This window comes from Suncus etruscus, chromosome 14 (genome assembly GCF_024139225.1).
Source record: "Suncus etruscus isolate mSunEtr1 chromosome 14, mSunEtr1.pri.cur, whole genome shotgun sequence".
NCBI lineage: Eukaryota > Metazoa > Chordata > Mammalia > Eulipotyphla > Soricidae > Suncus > Suncus etruscus.
Window position 1 is genome coordinate 24154687 of NC_064861.1, and position 21752 is coordinate 24176438.

At 39.9% G+C, this 21752-nt stretch overlaps 2 protein-coding genes across 2 annotated transcripts in view; both read right to left on the reverse strand.

Annotated features, from left to right (window-relative positions):
• LOC126027856 (protocadherin beta-6-like) overlaps window positions 1–21752 on the reverse strand; it is a 78532-nt gene that overhangs the window by 53796 nt on the left and 2984 nt on the right. The window lies entirely within an intron of this gene.
• LOC126027854 (protocadherin beta-4-like) lies at window positions 7301–19446 on the reverse strand. Its single transcript, XM_049786890.1, has 2 exons — window positions 17173–19446; window positions 7301–7515 (listed from the first exon to the last, which is right to left on the reverse strand). Exons 1-2 carry the CDS (start codon window positions 19444–19446, stop codon window positions 7381–7383), a joined length of 2409 nt encoding a protein of 802 aa, XP_049642847.1. The 3' UTR covers window positions 7301–7380.

The window sequence follows — 21752 nt, forward strand, 5'->3', positions numbered from 1 at the left end:
ACAACACCCATAAAAAAGCAGGAGTGGCCATACTAATATCAGATGATGCAAACTTTATACTTAGGAAAGTTGTAAGGGACAAAGATGGACATTTTGTATTAATCAAGGGATATGTACAGCAGGAAGAAATCACCCTCCTAAACATATATGCACCGAATGAGTGGCCAGCAAAATATTTAATACAACTGTTGACAAATCTGAAAAATAATATCAATAACAACACAATAATTGTGGGAGACCTCAACACGGCATTGTCAACACTAGACAGGTCAACCAGACTGAAACCCAACAAGAATATACTAGACCTGAGGAGAGAAATGGAAGAAAGAGGCCTAGTAGATATATACAGGATACTCCACCCCCAGAAGCCTGGATACACATTTTTCTCTAATGTACATGGGACATTCTCCAGGATAGACTACATGTTAGCACATAAAACATACCTCCATAATATCAAGAGGATAGAAATTTTGCAGGCTGCCTTTGCTGACCACAAAGCCCTGAAATTATATATGAACTACAAAGGGACACAGAAGAAAAATTTTAACACCTGGAAGTTAAATAGCCTCATACTGAATAATCAGTGGGTCCGAGATGAAATCAAAGAGGAAATCAAAACCTTCCTGAAAACAAATGACAATGGAGACACAAACTATCAGAACCTATGGGACACAGCAAAAGCAGTACTGAGAGGAAAATTTATAGCTTTGCAAGCACACATCAGGAAAGAAGAAGGGGCATACCTGAATAGCTTAATGATGCAGCTCATAGAATTAGAAAGTGCTCAACAAAAGGATCCAAAAATAGGGAGGCAGAAGGAAATAACAAAGCTGAGAGCAGAAATCAATGAAGTGGAAACCCAAAAAACCATCCAAAAGATCAACAAAAGCAGAAGTTGGTTCTTTGAAAAAATAAACAAGATTGATAGACCACTGGCAAAACTAACAAAGAAAGAAAGAGAGAGAAACTTGATAACTCGTATTAGGAATGAAAAAGGAGAGATCACTACTGATATGGTAGAGATTCAAAGGGTAATCAGAAACTACTTTGAGAAACTCTATGCCACTAAAAATGAAAACCTGGAAGAAATGGATAAATTCTTGGAATCTTATAATCTTCCACGATTGAATGAAGAGGATGTAGCATATCTAAACACACCCATTACTATTGAGGAAATTAAGAAAGTAATCAAATGTCTGCCCAACAACAAAAGCCCAGGCCCAGATGGATTTACTAATGAATTCTTTCAAACCTTTCAAGAGGAACTACTACCAATCCTGGCAAGACTCTTTCATGAAATTGAAAAAACAGGAAAACTTCCAAATAGCTTTTATGAAGCCAACATCACCTTGATACCTAAACCAGACAAAGATGCTACCAAAAAAGAAAATTACAGACCAATATCGCTGATGAATGCAGATGCAAAGATCTGCAACAAAATCCTGGCAAACAGGATTCAATGCCTCATTAAGAAGATCATCCACTACGATCAAGTAGGTTTCATTCCAGGAATGCAAGGCTGGTTTAACATCCGTAAATCTATCAACATAATACACAACATCAACAGCAAGAAAAATAAAAATCACATGATCATATCAATCTACACAGAGAAAGCATTTGACAAGGTCCAACACCCATTCTTGATCAAAACTCTCAGCAAGATGGGAATGGAAGGAACCTTTCTCAATATAGGTAAGGCCATCTACCACAAGCCAGAGGCAAATATTGTCCTCAATGGAGAAAAACTGAAAGCCTTTCCTCTAAATTCTGGCACAAGACAAGGCTGTCCTCTCTCACCACTCCTATTCAACATAGCACTGGAAGTACTCGCTATAGCGATTAGGCAAGAAAAAGATATCAAGGGAATCCAGATAGGAAAGGAAGAAGTCAAGCTCTCACTGTTTGCAGATGACATGATACTCTACTTAGAAAACCCCAAAGACTCTACCAAAAAGCTTCTAGAAACAATAGACTCATATAGCAAGGTGGCAGGCTACAAAATTAACACACAAAAATCAATGGCCTTTCTATACACCAATACTAATAAGGAAGAAATGGACATTAAGAAAACAACTCCATTCACTATAGTGTCACACAAACTCAAATATCTTGGAATCAACTTGACTAAAAATGTGAAGGACCTATACAAAGAAAACTATAAAACTCTGCTCCAAGAAATAAGAGAGGACACGCAGAAATGGAAGCACATACCCTGCTCATGGATTGGCAGGATTAACATCATTAAAATGGCAATACTCCCCAAAGCACTGTACAGATTTAATGCGATCCCCCTAAAGATACCCATGATATTCTTCAAAGAAGTGGATCAGGCACTTTTGAGATTTATTTGGAACAATAAACACCCTCGAATAGCTAAAGCAATCATTGGGAAAAAGAATATGGGAGGAATTACTTTCCCCAACTTTAAACTTTACTACAAAGCAATAGTTATCAAAACAGCATGGTATTGGAATAAGGACAGGCCCTCAGATCAGTGGAATAAGCTTGAATACTCAGAGAATGTTCCCCAGACATACAATCACCTAATTTTTGATAAAGGAGCAAAAAATCCTAAATGGAACAAAGAAAGCCTCTTCAACAAGTGGTGTTGGCACAACTGGGTAGCCACTTGCAAAAAATTGAACTTAGACCCCCAGCTAACATCATGTATGAAGGTAAAATCCAAATGGATTAAAGACCTCGATATCAGACCCAAAACCATAAGATATATAGAACAATACGTAGGTAAAACACTCCAGGACATTGAGGCTAAAGGCATCTTCAAGGAAGAAACTGCACTCTCCAAGCAAGTGAAAGCAGAAATTAACAGATGGGAATATATTAAGCTGAGAAGCTTCTGCACCTCAAAGGAAATGGTGCCCAAGATACAAGAGCCATCCACTGAGTGGGAGAAACTATTCACCCAATACCCATCAGATAAGGGGCTAATCTCCAAAATATACAAGGCACTGACAGAACTTTACAAGAAAAAAACATCTAATTCCATCAAAAAATGGGGAGAAGAAATGAACAGACACTTTGACAAAGAAGAAATACAGATGGCCAAAAGACACATGAAAAAGTGCTCCACATCACTAATCATGAGGGAGATGCAAATCAAAACAACGATGAGATACTACCTCACACCACAGAGAATGGCACACATCACAAAGAATGAGAATAAACAGTGTTGGCGGGGATGTGGGGAGAAAGGAACTCTTATCCACTGCTGGTGGGAATGCCATCTAGTTCAACCTTTATGGAAAGCGATATGGAGATTCCTCCAAAAACTGGAAATCGAGCTCCCATACGATCCAGCTATACCGCTCCTAGGAATATACCCTAGGAACACAAAAATACAATACAAAAACCCCTTCCTTACACCTATATTCATTGCAGCACTATTTACCATAGCAAGACTCTGGAAACAACCAAGATGCCCTTCTACAGACGAATGGCTAAAGAAACTGTGGTACATATACACAATGGAATATTATGCAGCTGTCAGCAGAGATGAAATCATGAAATTTTCCTATACATGGATGTACACAGAATCTATTATGCTGAGTGAAATAAGTCAGAGAGAGAGAGAAAAACGCAGAATGGTCTCACTCATCTATGGGTTTTAAGAAAAATGAAAGACATTCTTGCAATAATAATTTTCAGACACAAAAGAGAAAAGAGCTGGAAGTTCCAGCTCACCTCAGGAAGCTCACCACAAAGAGTGATGAGTTTAGTTAGATAAATAACTACATTTTGAACTGTCCTAATAATGAGAATGTATGAGGGAAATTGAGAACCTGTTTAGAGTACAGGCGGGGGTCGGGTGGGGAGGAGGGAAACTTGGGACATTGGTGATGGGAATGTTGCACTGGTGATGGGTGGTGTTCTTTATATGACTGAAACCCAAACACAATCATGTATGTAATCAAGGTGTTTAAATAAAAAAATAATAATAATAAAAATTACTTCTAATTAATTTAAAGTAATTACCTCTAAGATAAAAGTAATGTAATTTATGTAATTCATGAAACATTTTAAAACATTGTTACTTTTAGTGAACTTTAGTTACATAGTTGTTCAAGCCAATTTTCATAATTATCCTTCATGTGCTATTTTTCTGTTCGTTTTGCTAACATTTACATTTTTTTCAAGTTTGTTAAAAGTGAAAAACTTAACTTTCATGGATCTATTGAACCTCTCACAGATCTTCTTTTAATTCAGTTATAAGTGAAGTAAAGCAATCACTTGGAAAATATAAAAATAATCTCTCAATGAGACATACACTGCTGAAAGTTCACATGAAATTATGATATGAAATACATTTGCTGGAGCATGATACATTTTCCTACTCCAACAAAAACTTTTGCCAATTTTATGGATTCTTTTTCAGAAACTAGCTTTTAATTTAATTCGTTTTGTTTTGTTTTGTTTTCTATTATTTTGGTCTTAGATTTCACTGTTCCTTCTTTTCAGCTCCTCCTTGCTGGGCAGGATTAAATTTTACCTTTTGCTGGTGCAATGTTCATTGGCTATTTATATGTTCTATTTTATGGTCTTTGTCTAAGTATTCTTTAAATATGGATTAGTCCTACTGGCTAATAATGGTGTTGTTTCTCTTTATCTACACTGATTTTTCCTAATTCTAACAATTGTGAAAAATGGGTATTGACATCTCCAGTTTTATGGACTTGATTGTTTAATTTTTGGACTTTGGATCATACCCAGCAGTATCTAGGGACTACTTTCAACTCAGTGCAGTAATGTGAGTTAAACTCAGACTAAAGTCATACATTTTGATGGACTTCTCCTTTCAGGATCATTTATTTTGGCATCACATATTGCAACTCTACTATCTATTTGATCTATATGTATATTAGATTGCTATGTGTTTTTATAAATTACTTTATTTGAAGACCATGTATTACATAGTTGATTAAATACATTTGTTTCGAGGCCAATCTCGCCACTAATATAAACTTCTCTCCACTATTGTTCCTGGATTTCAACCCATTCCCAAGCCTACTACCTGGGTAAATACTATATTTTATATTGCCTGTTTACAGGTAACTAGAAATGACATTGTTCTTAATAAGTACATTAATAACAAATGTTTAAATTTATGTATCTAGCAATGATGTTATTAAGTCATGAGCAGAAGTTTGCTAAGTGAATTGTTGCTAGTTGATTTTCTGTTGTTTTGTTTCTGAACATTGGGTGGCTATAAATACATTTTGAAGTCAAACTTGGTGTGTTCCTACTGGGATGACAAGTATTAAAGAAAAAATGTGGAGTTGATGGCCAAATATACTGCCTTGCAGTTCAGGAACTCCAAGCTCTGATGGCTGATATTGTGGGTTTTATGGAGCATAGTTTCAGCAGCCAGGGCTTCTGGAAGTTCAAGAAGTAGGAAGAGAAGATGTGCATACTCCAAGAAAATTCTGGAGATATCTGACCAAATATGGGCATACTTGGAGTTTGGGCCATTCAGTATCTCTGCAGAGCTTCATAGTTGATTGGTGAAGCTGAACCCTTGTTTAAGCAGACTTTGTGGGTTGTGAGTACAGTTGTCATGGCTTAGGAGAGGTGGGGGCTTGACTTGCCCTCTCCTCCTGGGATTAGCATTATCAGTGCTATGATCTTTTTATCAAAATATAATATCAAATTATGTCTTGTCCTTTTTACTGGGAGCATCTTCTTTTGCCTAACATCTACTTTATCATTGTATATGATTGTATATGTATTTGATTGTGTGAGTAATCTACATTATTTTATTAAGGTTTGCATCCTAGATTTCCCGTATTTTAGTTTCAGTTTTCTTATATATTTGAAGTGAATTTCTAATCATGTTTTCTCCAAATCTTTATTTATATACTTTGATTAATAATACTATAAATGACAGTTTCATGCATACCTCATTCTAAATCACTCCCATACTCTAATTTCCCCCCTTCAACAATAACCTAGAAGCCACCTCAACCTGCCCAGGCACAGATAAGCATGGTTATGTCAAAGAAATCCCAAGTACTTCTTTCTTTGTGCAGTTATCGAATCTGTACAGAGTTTCTCTATATCTCAAATATTAGAGAGATCAGAATATATCTGTCCTCTCCTTAAGAATATACTTAATATTAGGGGCCGGGCGGTGGCGCTAAAGGTAAGGTGCCTGCCTTGCCTGCGCTAACCTTGGACGGACCGCGGTTCGATCCCCCGGTGTCCCATACGGTCCCCCAAGCCAGGAGCAACTTCTGAGCACATAGCCAGGAGTAACCCCTGAGCGTTACTGGGTGTGGCCCAAAAACCAAAAAAAAAAAAAAAAGAATATACTTAATATTATAAATTATTCCTTCTGAATATACTCAATATTATAAATATCCATGTGTTCCTCCTCATAGCATCAAATTAAATGACTTAATATTTTCTTTTTTTTTTTTTTCTTTTTTTGGTTTTTGGGCCACACCCGGCAATGCTCAGGGGTTACTCCTGGCTGTCTGCTCAGAAATAGCCCCTGGCAGGCACGGAAGACCATATGGGCCACCAGGATTCGAACCAACCACCTTAAGTCCTGGATCGGCTGCTTGCAAGGCAAATGCCACTGTGCTATCTCTCCGGGCCCGATTTAATATTTTATTATACCTAAGTACTATTTTCTTGTGTATATACACCACAATTTTCCTGTGCAGTCATTTATTTTTTGTTTTGGGGCAATTACCAATGATTCTCAAGGTTTACTCCAAGCTCTGAACTTCAAGATCACTACTAAGGATTCTGAGGATCACCCACGCTACCAAGCCTTGAATATGAGTTGGCAGTGTGAAAGGCAAACACCTCACTGTACAAAATCATAATCCATTGCACTATGTACTTTCTAAAAATACATTTGCTTCACTTATTTATTTCAATTTGTATATTAAAATTTAAGGAAATTTCTCAGAAAGGACTAACAAATGACAATGAGGCCAATAAAAGCAGGTAAATGAGATTGCTTTAATCAAATTCCTGACATACTGTGTAATACATACAAGTATTCCTTAAAAATAAAAACAGTAATACCGTTTTGGCTATTACCAATATTCCAAGAATGAGAAAAATAGATAGAATACAGATGGTGAAATCGTATTTGATTGTAGTAAGACAGAATATTGTAGCAAATAAGAGCAAACCAAAAAAAAAAAAACCTATGGCATAAACAAGTAGAAAATGGTATTGTGTATTCAATATAAAAGAATGTAATTGAGTTTTGCAAAATTTGACACGACAAAATTCAATGGACTTAAAAAATCACAAAGGTGATTTTAAAGGTGGAATTTTTCTTTGTATACTCTTACTGTAACTTATTGACACTGAAAAATAGCAAAATCACACATTAGGGACAAATTCCTAACTAGTCCCATAACTATTCTGAAAGGTAGGGTTTTCCTCTAGGATATCGCCAGTGGCTTGTGGCAGAAACATGGGCAGAACTGGCTTGAGAAACTTGAAGTCATTGGTGCCAGCGCCCCCCGCCAGGCACACCTCATACTGGTAGCTGTGGGACAGGGTCCCCGCGCCACTGGCGTCCAACAGATGTCCCGGATAGGGGGCATCGGGCAGACCCGGGTAGGGGTAGCCGCCACCCGCGGCTGGCCCAGCCCGCCGGCACAGGCGCACGGCCACGAAGGCCAGCACCGAGAAGAGGAAGAGCGACGACACGCACGCCAAGGCCACCACCAGGTAGACGGTGAGGCGGTCGTCGGGCGCCGCGCCGGCCGCCGCGTCGGGCAGCGGCAGGAAGGGCTGCGAGAAGCCGTCCACCAGCAGCACGTGCAGCGTGACGCTGGCCGACAGCGGCGGCTCGCCATTGTCCCTGACCAGCACCAGCAGCCTGTGCTTGGGCGCGTCGCGCTCGCTGAGCGGCCGCGCCGTGCGCACCTCGCCATTGTGCGCCCACACGCTGAAGAGCCCGGGCTCCGTGGCCTTGAGCAGCTGGAAGGACAGCCAGGCGTTCTGGCCCGCGTCGCCGTCCACCGCCACCACCTTGCTCACCAGGTAGCCCGCCTCGGCCGCCCTGGGCACCAGCTCGCTGCACGCCGCCGACGCGTTCTGCAGCGGGTACAGCACGAAGGGCGCGTTGTCGTTGCGGTCCAGCACCTGCACGCGCACCCGCGCCTGGCCGCTCAGCGCGGGCGAGCCGCGGTCCTGCGCGCGCACAAAGAACTCGAAGGCGCGCAGCGCCTCGAAGTCCAGCGAGCGCAGCGCGAACAGCTGCCCGTTGTCCGCGTTGATGGACACCAGCGAGGCGAGCGGCAGCTGCGGGGGCCAAGGCTCGGGGCCCGGCAGCAGCGAGTAGGTCAGCTGCGCGTTGCTGCCCGCGTCCGCGTCCGTGGCGCTCACGCTGCCGATGTGCAGCGCGGGGCTGTTGTTCTCGCCCACCAGCAGGGTATAGGAGGGCTGGCTGAAGGCGGGGGCGTTGTCGTTCACGTCGGACACCTGCACCCCGATGGTGTGCTGCATTGCCAGCCTGGGGGTGCCCAGGTCTGTCGCTGTGATGGTGATGTTGTACTCCTCCTGCTGCTCTCGGTCCAGTTGTCTCTCTGTTACTAGTGTATAAAAGTTCTTGAATGTGGCCTTCAAGAGAAAGGGGAGCTCGTCCTGGATGGAGCAAACTATTCTCCCATTGTCCCCTGAGTCAGGATCTGAAACACTGAAAACAGCAACTACAGTCTCTGGGGAGTTTTCAGGGCAGGAGCTGGTGACTGTGGACATGGTCAGCTCAGGGGCATTGTCATTCACATCCAGCACCTCTATTATCACAGTGCATTCTCCAGAAAGACCCCCACCATCTGTGGCAGCAATTTCCAAGTTGTAGTATCTAGTTGTCTCAAAATCCAGTGCCATTCTCAGACGAATTTCTCCTGTTACCTCATCTATTAGAAATGGTTGGGTGAAGTCATTGCCTTGAAATAGAGAGTAGGCAACTTTCCCATATGTTCCAGCATCTAAATCTTGAGCAGACACGGTGACCACCAAGGAGTTTAGAGGGCTGTTCTCAGGGACTTGTACCTCATAGAGAGACTGTAGAAACTCAGGAGTATTGTCATTGATATCCATGACCTCAATGCGGACTATGGTGGTCCCTGACCTGGGGGGAGTCCCACCATCCAATGCAGTGAGTGTTAAAATGATCTCTGGCTGCTCCTCCCGGTCCAGCGCTTTGTCCAACACTAGCTGTGAATATTTTCTACCATCTCCGCGAATACGGGTTACAACATGAAAATGTGAATTGGGGCTTATAATGTAATTCTGCACAGTATTGTTCCCTATGTCAATATCCTGAGCTATTTTCAAAGGAAACACAGTCCCTGGTAGCGCGTTTTCCGGAATTTTTAGGAGCATTTCTTTCTCTGGGAACTCAGGGGAATGATCATTTATATCTATGAGCTGCAGATCAACTTGAAAAAGCTGCACCGGGTTTTCCAGTAGCAATTGGAAATGTAGAATGCAGGGCTCTGTCTCCCCACACAGCACCTCCCGGTCTAATTTTTGGTGCAGAAGTAAATCCCCAGTCTTTGATTCAAGCTGCAAGAGCTGTTTCTTTCCTTTGTGATGGATTCGCGCACCCCGGGAGCCTAGTTCCCTCAAAATGAGCCCCAGGTCCTTTGCCAGGTTGGCCACCAAATAGCCACTTTCTCTTTCTTCAGGAAGGGAATACCTAATCGTTTTGGAGTCAGCCTCCCACAAAAACAATAATATAGCAAGAAAAAGAACTTGCCTTTTCCGTGAAGTGTTGGCTAGCACAGTCTCCATCCTTCAGACTCCTTCAGAGAGCTTGCAGGGTCTTCTATCCGGAATCCAATTAATCAAAGGACTTGCTAAATAGCCTGGAATTAGATCTTTCTAAGTGCCTTCCTTTCTTTAGCAGAATTCCCCCTCTGAGGAACCCTGGCTCAGGGGCTTCTCTAAAATGCTTGCAGCTTCCTAGGAAGCAGCCTGAGTTCTGGTGCAGAGCTTAATGGCGGCCGGGTATCCTGAGTCCTTCAAACGTACGCCTAGCCTGCAGCGCCACCAGGCGTTCGGATTTACTATAGCAAATAGTCTTTATCATTTAATTCAAATTATAATTCAAGCATTTATCACTATTCTTTTAACTCACAGATTTCCCTTTTACTTTACCAGTTTTTAGTTACTAGAAGTTCAAAAGAATGTTTTGAGGATTGGTTTTCAATGGCTATTCCAGAGAAAACCAAAATGTTATATTCTCCATAAGTCTGATTACGCGAAGAATTTTCTTGTGCTTCTATATTGTTTTTTGTTTAAGCACACACTCAATGTTCGGGCTACTCCTGGGTTGTTGCTTGAAGGTTGTTCCTGGTGTGATTTGGATACCCTTTTGGTTACTGGAGTCAGTCAGCTTCTAGTGTTGCTTTTTTTTGGGGGTAGAGGATGCTTTGAACCATACGTTTCTATGCATGGACTGACCTCCAGCTTGCAAATGTTTTTCTAGAACCTTTTTGTGAATTCCTTGACTGATTATATCAGTAAATAAGTAATTTACATTTTCAAAAATCATTTTTATTCTTAATAAATGTACATTTGAAAGGGGCACAAATACAAAGTGTACATAACTCAATGCATATTCACAATGAACACACTCCAATAAGCAGAACCTAAATTATAACCAAAATGTTACCAGTGTTGGGTTCCTATTTGATCACCACTCTCGTCCCTTAAAATTATGGACATTCCTGACTTGTTATTGGTTTATTTTGAGGGTATCTTTATGTAAAATTTAGTCTAATGAACTGATAGTGTACTGAATATGTGAAAGTCATCTGCTACCTTTTTTTCAACTGATTTTTGTTACATTCTACTACCTGTTAAGTACCACATCACAATTTGTTTATCCAGTTGATGGACAATGTGGCTTTCCAGTGTGGGGGTACTTTTAGTAATAATTCAATGAACATTCTTGTAGATAGCGTTGGTGGCTATAGGTGCATTCATATTAATACATCCCTAGGACATAAGCTATTGTGAACTGAAATTCACACATATAGCGTTAGTAAATGCTATATTTGATAGTTTTCAAATGCAGGTTTATAAGAAATAACAAAGACTGATCATTCCAATCTCTCTATAACCGGAATCATCTAATAATCTTCATTTTAGCCATTTTGGGGTGATAATATGTAGTAAATTGAACATTTTTTGAATTAAATTTAGTATGATTTTACATTTTATTACTAAGGTTACATTTCTGTGAAGTGATTTTTAAATCTGTATATTTTTCTACTTGAAACATCTGAGATTTTCTAGGATTCATAACTCAAGGTCCTGGGGGTAGAGGGGATACTCAGGCTATTTCATCTGTGAACTCAGGATATTGTATCTACAAGATACCTGCTTTATCACTTAAACTATCTCCCCTGTTGACATTTGTATGTTTTTTAATTTCTTTAGTCTCTATTATAGGAATACATTACTTTTCAGACATAATCAGGTGTAATAAACACCATCTCATTTTCTCACATACAAACTGACTTATGACTATGTGTGTGTGAAGGAGTAGGGATTGACTCCAGGTTTTCACATGCAAAAAAATTGCACTACCACTAAGTTATCCCTGGCACTAATACTGTTGATGAGCAAAATTTCTTTAAAAGGTTTATTAATAGTTGAAATAACATGTTTATAACAGCACTTAAGTTTATAACTATGGTACAAAATTATGAACAGAATAACTTGTCTCTTCACCACCACCAGAATACTTTCTGGTGTCACTTATAGTTGGCTTCTAACTTCCTTCCTACTCCCTTTTACTCTTCCCTCTCCACCCAACCTCAGTTCTGTATTCAAGACCCAAGAGTCATTAAGTGCTATCCATTTCTTTATTGTTTTAATATGCCACATGTGAATGAGATCATTTGGTATTAATCCTTCTCTGACTAGTTTTGTTTAACATGATAGCTCTTAACATTTTGCAAGTTGTAAAAAAATTTCAAGATTTTGTCTTTTCTTATAGCTGAGTAGTTTTCTTTTTATGTACTACTGCTGAAGGTCAGCTGAGTCAGGCAGCATTGAGAGGGATTGTGGGTTTCTTGCATAGAAGGATGGAAGCCAGGAGTCAGTGAAGAGTGGGTAGTCAGAGACCAGACACATTCAAGCGCTGTTGGAAACAGAGTCCACTTTATTTGGAGTTTTGTTTCATATTTAAGTAAAAATTATTAATAGTATGAACTTCGGTAGGTCAAGAATGACATGTTATTTAGTCATAGGGTTAAACAGTATGCATCAGCACAATCATTAGACAGCTATCTAAATATTATGTATTTTATAAATTCTTTGTCATCAGTTTCATTTACCCTAAACAGAAATTAGAAAAAAATATCTATTATTTCCTCTTGGGTATCATTTTTACTAGTAAACTATTAGTCAACAAATACAAGCCCATTGTCTATTAATGCTAAAGCAGGAATCATTATAAAAGGGGGCAGATGTAATTAAAGATCAAAATTTTCATAACCTACACATTACTAAGTAATCAGCCAAAAATATTATTGTTTATTCTACCAGCTTGGGAAAAATATTATTGTTGATTCTATTAGTTTGAGAAAGGCAGCTTTTAAGTAAGTAGAGTGTGCTCTAGCAATTTTTGTTTGACTGCAAAGGGGCAAAGGCACAGCTTTTTCATCTACTTGGCATTGTTAATTCTCATTATGCATTAATGTTTAATAAGCTCATTTTTGCTATCCTGCAAAGTGCTAATCTTGGGCACAACTGGCCTTTTCTCAGCAGTCCCTGTCAGGACCACACCCCCTTTTTCATAACAGAGAAATACAGCAATACATTATGCCAGAGGTTACTGCATAGTACAACTTCTGGATTCATACATCTGTCATTGGGTATATGAATTGTTTCCTAATGTTAGCTACTCTCAATTGTGTTGTAATAAACACAGGTGAGAATATATCATTTGGAATTGATGTTTTTTTGTTTTAAGATGCCAAGGATTGAAATCACTAGGTCATCCAGAAGTTCTATTATAAATTATTGAAGTCTTTATACCATTTTCCATAGAGAGTAAATTATGTTACCACCAGTGCATGAGGATTCCTTTGTCACACCATCCCCACAAGTACTATTTTCAGTAATTTTTATGGGCTTTTCTCTCTGATATGGGAAGTTTCTCATTGTTGTTTTAACTTTCCCCCTGATAATATGGTTTTTTGAGCACTTTCCCCTATGTCTACAAGTTATCTGTATGTCTTCTTCCAGGAAATATCTTTCATTTTCTTTACCAACTTTTTTGATAGGGATTATTTGTTGTTGTTGTGTTGGTGGTGGTATAGAATTTTGTGAAAACTTTATATATCTAGAATTTGTTGATTTCTCTCTTGTACTTTTGTTTAATTTGATATATTCTGTAACTACAGGCATATCATAAGTCTCTTCTGTGAGGAAAATCATATACAAATTATATTTTTTAAATTTAAGTATCGCTTTTACTTATATTATTTTCTCTCATCTGGGATATTTATTTTGCCACATCTCACAGTTCTGAGAGCTAATTCCTAGTTTTACACTCAGGGATCACTTCTGGAAATCCTCGGGAGACCATATGTGGTGCTGTAGTACCAACCTGGTTGGTTGGCCACATGCAAGACAAGTACCTGCTGTACTGTGTTTTTAGCCTTTGTGTATTCTTTCTAATATTTTTTTTACTTTTCTCTGAACCTGCATTTGGAATATTTTTGTTTTGAGCACTCATCAGTGCTCAGGGCTCCCTTACTTCAGAATCATGGATCACTTCTTGTGGTGCTAACAGTGGGGTAACAGCCATGTGTCATGCCAGAGATCAAACTGGTGTCAACTGCATGTCAGGCAAACTCATTGCCCATATACTAACTCAACAATCCCAATATTTGAATATTTTATATGACTCATATTGACTCATTTATCTATTCCCTTATGTCTACTGTACTAATAAGTCATCCAAATAGTTTTTAATATCAGCTATTATATATTAGGTTATATATTAGGTTACACATAAAGTTCATTCTATAAATTCAATATATTTTAATTTAGTTTCTTTATTTCTTGCCTTTAACATAACAACTATACATTTTAACCAATATTGTTGTCAGATTATTATGATTACATGTTTCATCAGTGGGTCATTTGTATTGGTTATTTTTCTTTTTTGTTTTAGGAGTATACCTGGAAGTGCTCAGGAGTTACTCTTGACTACTCTGTACTTGGAAATTACATCTGGTAGGAACTGGGGACCATATGGACTGCCATGGATTAAACCTGGATAAGCTATGTGCAAGGCAAATATCATACCTGCTGTGTTGTTGCACTGGTCCCTGTATACCTATTTTCTTCTAGGTTTTATTCCACATATATAATAATTTCTTGTTGACTGCTAAATATTTTTGTATAATGTCCAGTATCTGATGATATCATTTTCCTCCAGAAAGATAATCTCTGGTGTATTAATAGTATAGCAGGTCAGGTGTTTACCTTGCACATACCAACCCAGTTTGAGACCCAGAGCTGCATATAGTTCCCCTGAACACTGCTAATGAGTGATTCCTGAGGCATGGCCAAAAATAAACCCTGAAAATCACAACTAAATATGGCCAAAAATGCAAAAAAGTTACCTTATTGAAATAGCCAATAATAAATGGAGAAGTAATGAAAGTTGACTACCTTAATTTAAGTTTTAATTTACATATAATATAGTTATTTATGTTTATTTTTGTTTAAGAATTATTCATCTGGGCCAAAGCTATAGTAAAGTGGTAAGGCATTTGCCTTGCATGTGTTTGACTAGTTTCAACCCTCAGAACACCTCTGGGCGCACCTACTTTAATGATACCTGAGCACAAAGCCAGAAGTGATTTCTGAGACCACAAGAGTGACTCAAACATTGCTTTAAAAGAATCTTCATTATTCTAAATAACTAGTACAATATTTTCCTTGGGCCATACCTGGTGAATCTTGGGGACTATTCTTGTTTCTGTTTGGGTAGTGGTGCTGGAAAAAACTATGGTCTGCAGGGGATTGAACTGCTTTCACCAAGGCAAGGCAATGTGTGCTCTATGCTATTTTTCCAGTTCAGTTCCAATTTTTCATTTCAGTACACAGTCAGAATGAAGGCTAAAATATATGTATCAAGAATATCTTCGGGGGCCGGGCGGTGGCGCTAAAGGTAAGGTGCCTGCCTTGCCTGTGCTAGCCTTGGACGGACCGCGGTTCGATCCCCTGGTGTCCCATATGGTCCCCCAAGCCAGGAGCAACTTCTGACCACATAGCAAGGAGTAACCCCTGAGCGTTACCGGGTGTGGCCCAAAAACCAAAAAAAAAAAAAAGAATATCTTCAAAATAATATTGTTAAAATCTGTCTAGTTATACAAATTACAAAGAGATTTAATCTGTTATCACTCAATAATCAAACTTGCACAAAATAACCAAGAATATTTAACTTTGGGTACTTTTTCATCTCAGTTTTTACTTTTATTTTTGGGCAATACCCAACAATGCTAGGAATCATTACAGGTGGGACTCAGTGGACTATACTGGTGATCAGATTGAAGCCAGGTTGACCATGTGCAATGCAAACAACCTAATTTATAAAATCAACAAAAAATACTTTGACTCTTGAAAAGTGGAAGGAAGCTACAGAAAATCCATGCATACATTCTATACACTTAAACTTTTATTTGCTGGACAAGAGTTGAACAAAAAAAGTATCTGAGGCTCTCTTAATACTTGAAAACTTTACATGGAATTGAGGTTTATTTAAGGCCTGAGACTTTTTTCATTTTGTTTTTGAGCCACACCTGGCAGTCCTGATTAAGTTGCTCAGGGGTCATTTCCAGAATTACCATGAAATGCTGGGATTCAAACCTCCTATATGCAAAGTATTTGCATAGTGTTTGAGCAAATTTCCCACTCCCAGAAACTTCTGACATTTTTGGTGGACTTTGTGGCCAAATGCTGTGGTGCGCTTGGGACAATAAGGGATGCCAGACTGAATGTAAGGCAAATGACCTACCTGCTAAACTATCTCTCCCACTGACATCTGAAAACTTCTGAATTTTACCAATTTGACTTTTTTTTGGTGAAAAGAATATCCAATTGTGTAAGATATTCTTTTTGATATTTATAACTTAAAATGCTAACATTAATGTGTTTTTATAGAGTATTTGCAATGCTCCATTTAAGTTCCAAAATACTAAAATAATGGTATATATAGCTCTCACAATGAGAATATCACAATTTTAGTGTGTAATATTTTAATGAAATGGACTTTTTTTTTTGGTTTTTGGGTCACCTTGGCACGCTCAGGAGTTTCTCCTGGCTCTGTGCTCAGCAGTCCCTCCTGGCAGGCTAGGGGATCATATGAGATGCCAGGATTTGAACGAGGGTCCATCCTGTGTTAAACACGTGCAAGGCAAACATATATATATATATATGCTTTTAGTATAAAGAATCCTAGAAATATAAAAAGAATTTCAAACACTTTGCAAGGAAAAAAACTGTGTGATAAAGACAAACGCCACCATATCTATAAATTTAAGTTCATATAAAACTTTAAGGTATTTTAATTAGAAGGCAGTAGGGAGAGGCCAGAGCTGTGGCGCTAACCTAGGACGACCACGGGTTGATCCCCCGGTGTCCCATATGGTCCGTGGAGCCTGGCAGAAGCGATTTCTGAGCGCATGGCCAGAAGTTACCCCAAGCGCTGCCGGGTGTGACCCAAAAACAAAAACAAATTTTCTTCTCACTCTATATAACTGATAGTTATGGAAAGATGATCCCCAAAAGAAAGTAAAATGTGGAGAAAAATACAAAATCAATACAGTGCAAGAAAAAGCTAGGGGAATTTGTATTTTCAGAAAAAAAGATTTTACTATAATAAGGAACATGCGTACATATTTTGGCATATACATATTTTGGCATATACATATTTAGGCAATAATCGAATTTCTCAAAATAAGCGATGCAAAGGGAGCTGTGTTGAACAAAGTCAATTAAATGTTCAATGAACAATTAATTAAATACAAAACTATTTGTGTTGTTGGGGGTTTCTTTAGTTTGGTTATCAGAGCTCTGAAGGAAGAGGCTGGGGTACAATGGCTTCAGGAATTTGAACTCACCAGTGCTAGGATCTCCAGACATGCACACCTCATACTGGTAGCTGTGGGACAGGGTCCCCGCGCCGCTGGCGTCCAGCAGCTGTCCCGGAAAGGGCCCGTCGGGCAGACCCGGGTAGGGGTAGCCGCCCCCCGCCGCCGGCCCGGCCCGCCGGCACAGGCGCACGGCCACGAAGGCCAGCACCGAGAAGAGGAAGAGCGACGACACGCACGCCAAGGCCACCACCAGGTAGACGGTGAGGCGGTCGTCGGGCGCCGCGCCGGCCGCCGCGTCGGGCAGCGGCAGGAAGGGCTGCGAGAAGCCGTCCACCAGCAGCACGTGCAGCGTGACGCTGGCCGACAGCGGCGGCTCGCCATTGTCCCTGACCAGCACCAGCAGCCTGTGCTTGGGCGCGTCGCGCTCGCTGAGCGGCCGCGCCGTGCGCACCTCGCCATTGTGCGCCCACACGCTGAAGAGCCCGGGCTCCGTGGCCTTGAGCAGCTGGAAGGACAGCCAGGCGTTCTGGCCCGCGTCGCCGTCCACCGCCACCACCTTGCTCACCAGGTAGCCCGCCTCGGCCGCCCTGGGCACCAGCTCGCTGCACGCCGCCGACGCGTTCTGCAGCGGGTACAGCACGAAGGGCGCGTTGTCGTTGCGGTCCAGCACCTGCACGCGCACCCGCGCCTGGCCGCTCAGCGCGGGCGAGCCGCGGTCCTGCGCGCGCACAAAGAACTCGAAGGCGCGCAGCGCCTCGAAGTCCAGCGAGCGCAGCGCGAACAGCTGCCCGTTGTCCGCGTTGATGGACACCAGCGAGGCGAGCGGCAGCTGCGGGGGCCAAGGCTCGGGGCCCGGCAGCAGCGAGTAGGTCAGCTGCGCGTTGCTGCCCGCGTCCGCGTCCGTGGCGCTCACGCTGCCGATGTGCAGCGCGGGGCTGTTGTTCTCGCCCACCAGCAGGGTGTAGGAGGGCTGGCTGAAGGCGGGGGCGTTGTCGTTCACGTCGGACACCTGCACCCTGATGGTGTGCTGCGTTGCCAGCCTGGGGGTGCCCATGTCTGTCGCGGTGATGGTGATGTTGTACTCCTCCTGCTGCTCTCGGTCCAGCGGGGTCTCTGTATCCAACGTGTAGAAGTTCTTGAAGGTTGGCTTTAAAATGAATGGTAGATTATCTGGAATAGAGCAAATCACCTTTCCATTTTCTCCAGAGTCTCTGTCTCGGACCCGGAAGATGGAGACTACAGTCTCTGGAGCATTTTCTGGAATTGAGTTTGTGAGGGACGATATGATCAATTCAGGGGCATTGTCATTCACATCCACTACTTCTATGATGACAGTGCCTTTACCAGAAAGACCTCCTCCATCAGTAGCCTCAATTTCCATATGGTAAGATTTTATTTTTTCAAAATCCAATTTCTTTATCTGCCGTATTTCTCCTGTGATTTCATTTATTGAGAATGTTTGATTGATTTCACCTGAAGCTTGGAAAAAACCATAGGTAACACTCCCAAAGATTCCAGCATCTATATCCTGAGCAAAAGTTGTAAGAATTAAGGAATCCAAGGGATTATTCTCCAAGACTTGAACCTCATAGGGACTATGCACAAACTCTGGAGCATTGTCATTAACATCCAAGATCAGGACTCGAACAGCAACTGTGCCTGTTCTAGGTGGAGACCCGCCATCCAATGCCATGAGAGTTAAGCTGAACTCGGGTTGCTTCTCTCGGTCCAGCATTTTGTCCTGCAGCAATTCTGGTTCCTTCTTCCCCTCACTATGATTTCTTGTGACAACATGAAAATGAGAATTGGGGCTGATGGTGTATTTTTGGAGACCATTGCTGCCCACATCCAAATCTTGAGCTGATTTCAGAGGAAACAGAGTGCCTGGCTGGCTGTTTTCTGGTATTTTCAAAAGCATTTCCCTCATTGGGAATACTGGGGAGTGGTCATTTACATCCTGAACTGTTAATTCTCCTTCAAAAAACTGCACTGGTGTTTCCAGGAATATTTGGAAATGCAGAACACATGGTTCAATGTCACCACATAGCTCTTCCCGGTCTAGTTTCTCTCTCAAAAGCAAATTTCCAGTCTGATAATCTAGTTGCAAATTCAGCTTGTCATCGTCAGACACCACCCGTGCTGAGCGGGCTGCCAATTCCCCGATTCCCAGACCCAGGTCCTTGGTTAGATGGGCTATAAAGGACCCACTTTCTGTTTCTTCCAGTACAAAATAATGAATAGGCTCTGAGAGAGTCTGAGCTATAAACACCACCAAAATAATGATTGCCACTTGCCTGTTGGAATGAATTATTCTCTTTATCGGCTCCATGCTTACATCCAATTCCTTCAGGAACCACAAAAATGTTCAGCTGTTCAATTCCAATTTCTTGCTGAAGAGATCCTCACAATGTTGCGTCCAGTCTAAAACTTGTTTCATTTATAGTCGTTCTACCCGCTGGTAACCCAACCAGAAGCTGGCAACGCTTCTTCCATGTTTTTTTTAAATTCCGTATTGCAACAAAGGAATACGGAGCTTTTAGTATTTTTCATTCAATCTTAGCCTGCAGCGCCACCCTGTGTCCTAATCAGAAACTAATATCTAATTGGCATATTTTGAAGTGTTGAAATTTTGAAATGTCCGTGGAAAAGATTTTATAGAATTTTTACCAAAACTTTTTATTTATAATCTCTAAGGTTATTCCATTAACTATAATAATAACAGTAGTTCAAAACAATATCTCTAAAACGCCATTTCTCCTTTGCAAAACATAACCAATTGAAATAAACTCTTACGATTCAAATTGTATTAGTTATAGCTTTTGAGTTCCAAATATGTGAGGGACATATGATACCAAAATTTAAAAGTATTCAGTACTGTATGGTCTCAGTGAGACTTTTTTACAAAGGAAAAATACTATTTAACAATATTTATATCCTATAACAGATGCCTTAAGCTAAACTGATTAGCAAATAGTAAAGCAGTAGAATGAAGAGGTAACAAATTATTCTATAAATCCCTTTACAGTGTACACCAACTTTAAATTTTGGAGGAGTTAAATATATTAAAACCAGATTCTTAGACATTCAAAGGAACTAAAAAGAGGCTCAGGGATATTAAGTCTCAATTATTCTATTTAACTTATTAGGATTACATTGAAACATAATGTGAGTAAAAGTCATAAAAATTTAAAAATAAAGATATTTAATGTTGGTAGATATTAATAAATTATACTGCTCTTTTTCTTAGCAAGTTTATCTTTGTAACCCAGATGTCATATCCTTGACCAAATTATTTGGGGAAAGCAAAACACTCTGCCTTAAAATATTTAAATCTAAGTAAAGTGTACATTTGTCCTTGTCTACTCATGTGTGGTGAAGAAGAAAGACATGCTTATAAAAAGGAGCCCAGTACAGGATATAGGTATAATTACCCTGATATTGTATGTTAAATAAGAAACAGTTAAAAAGTTTAAGTAGTATATTGAAAGGTGTTATCTTCACAGTGCAGGATGTGCTCTCTTTAGATATCTTAGACTCTAATGTAATTATATTTTCATCATATAATTTTAAAGCATGTCAATAATCTGAGACTAATAGAGACAGAAATTATTAAGAACATTATTTTAAATAACCCTTATAGAAGTTATTCTACTATATCAAGTAAGCAATATTTCACAGTAATGATTATGATTCTACTTATGTAGATTATTGTCAGATCATACTTTGTCATAAATATAGCTAAACTGAACATAGAACTCCTAAGAGTGCTAAGAACTTCCAATTAAATATATTCTGTTATTCCCCAAAGAAATAATAAAAATAACAATAATAATAATAATAATAATAGCCTTAAGTGGTCATAGAGTTACTATACTGAGTATGGCACTTTTATGTAGCTGACCCAGGTCAATTCCTGGCACCATATATGGTCCCCTAAGCTAGGCAAAGGGTGATGCCTGAACACAGAGCCAGGAGTAAGCCCTAGGCAAAGCTAGGTTCATCGCCAGCACGCAAAAAAGAGACTTTAAAAATAATATACTTAGAATTTTCTTTTTACATTTAGGACAAATCAGAAGATATATGTGCATATATATCAACATTATGTGAAACAAAAACTAAATACATATCAAAAAGAAAAAAATAATACAACTTCAGGTATAAATAAGAAAAAGATTCTCCCTATTAAATTGTTCTCAATGTAATATTTGAGTTATAGTTATACTTAATTTAAGTATCTCTCAGAAAAATACAAGATATATTATTAGTACAGCAGGTAAGACACTCGCCCTGCATGCATCCAATCTGGTCCCCAAACCTCTGCCAGGAGTGATCCCTGACCAAATACCAGGAGTAAACCCTGACCATTTCCAGGTGTGGTCCAAAAACAAAATAGAGAAATGTGGGGTCAGGTACTCTGATAGTGGTAATCTTATAGACCTAAAACAGTGATATTAATATTATTGTAAATCATGATACCATAATTATACAAAGCATGTTTGAAAAGTCAAGTGATGACTGAAAAGGATAATCTAAAATATTACAACATGGTTTATCCACACACACACACAACTGCTAAATCTATCACAAGGAAATCTGTTATATATCTGCATGGAATAGGAGTTAAAGGTGAAAAGT

Excerpts from the sequence above, each read along its gene's own strand:
- LOC126027854 (XM_049786890.1), bottom strand. The coding sequence starts at position 19,446 with ATGGAGCCGATAAAGAGAATAATTCATTCCAACAGGCAAGTGGCAATC. Across the intron at positions 7,516-17,172 it reads CCCACAGCTACCAGTATGAG|GTGTGCCTGGCGGGGGGCGC; the intron begins GTGTGCATGTCT and ends TACCAGTATGAG.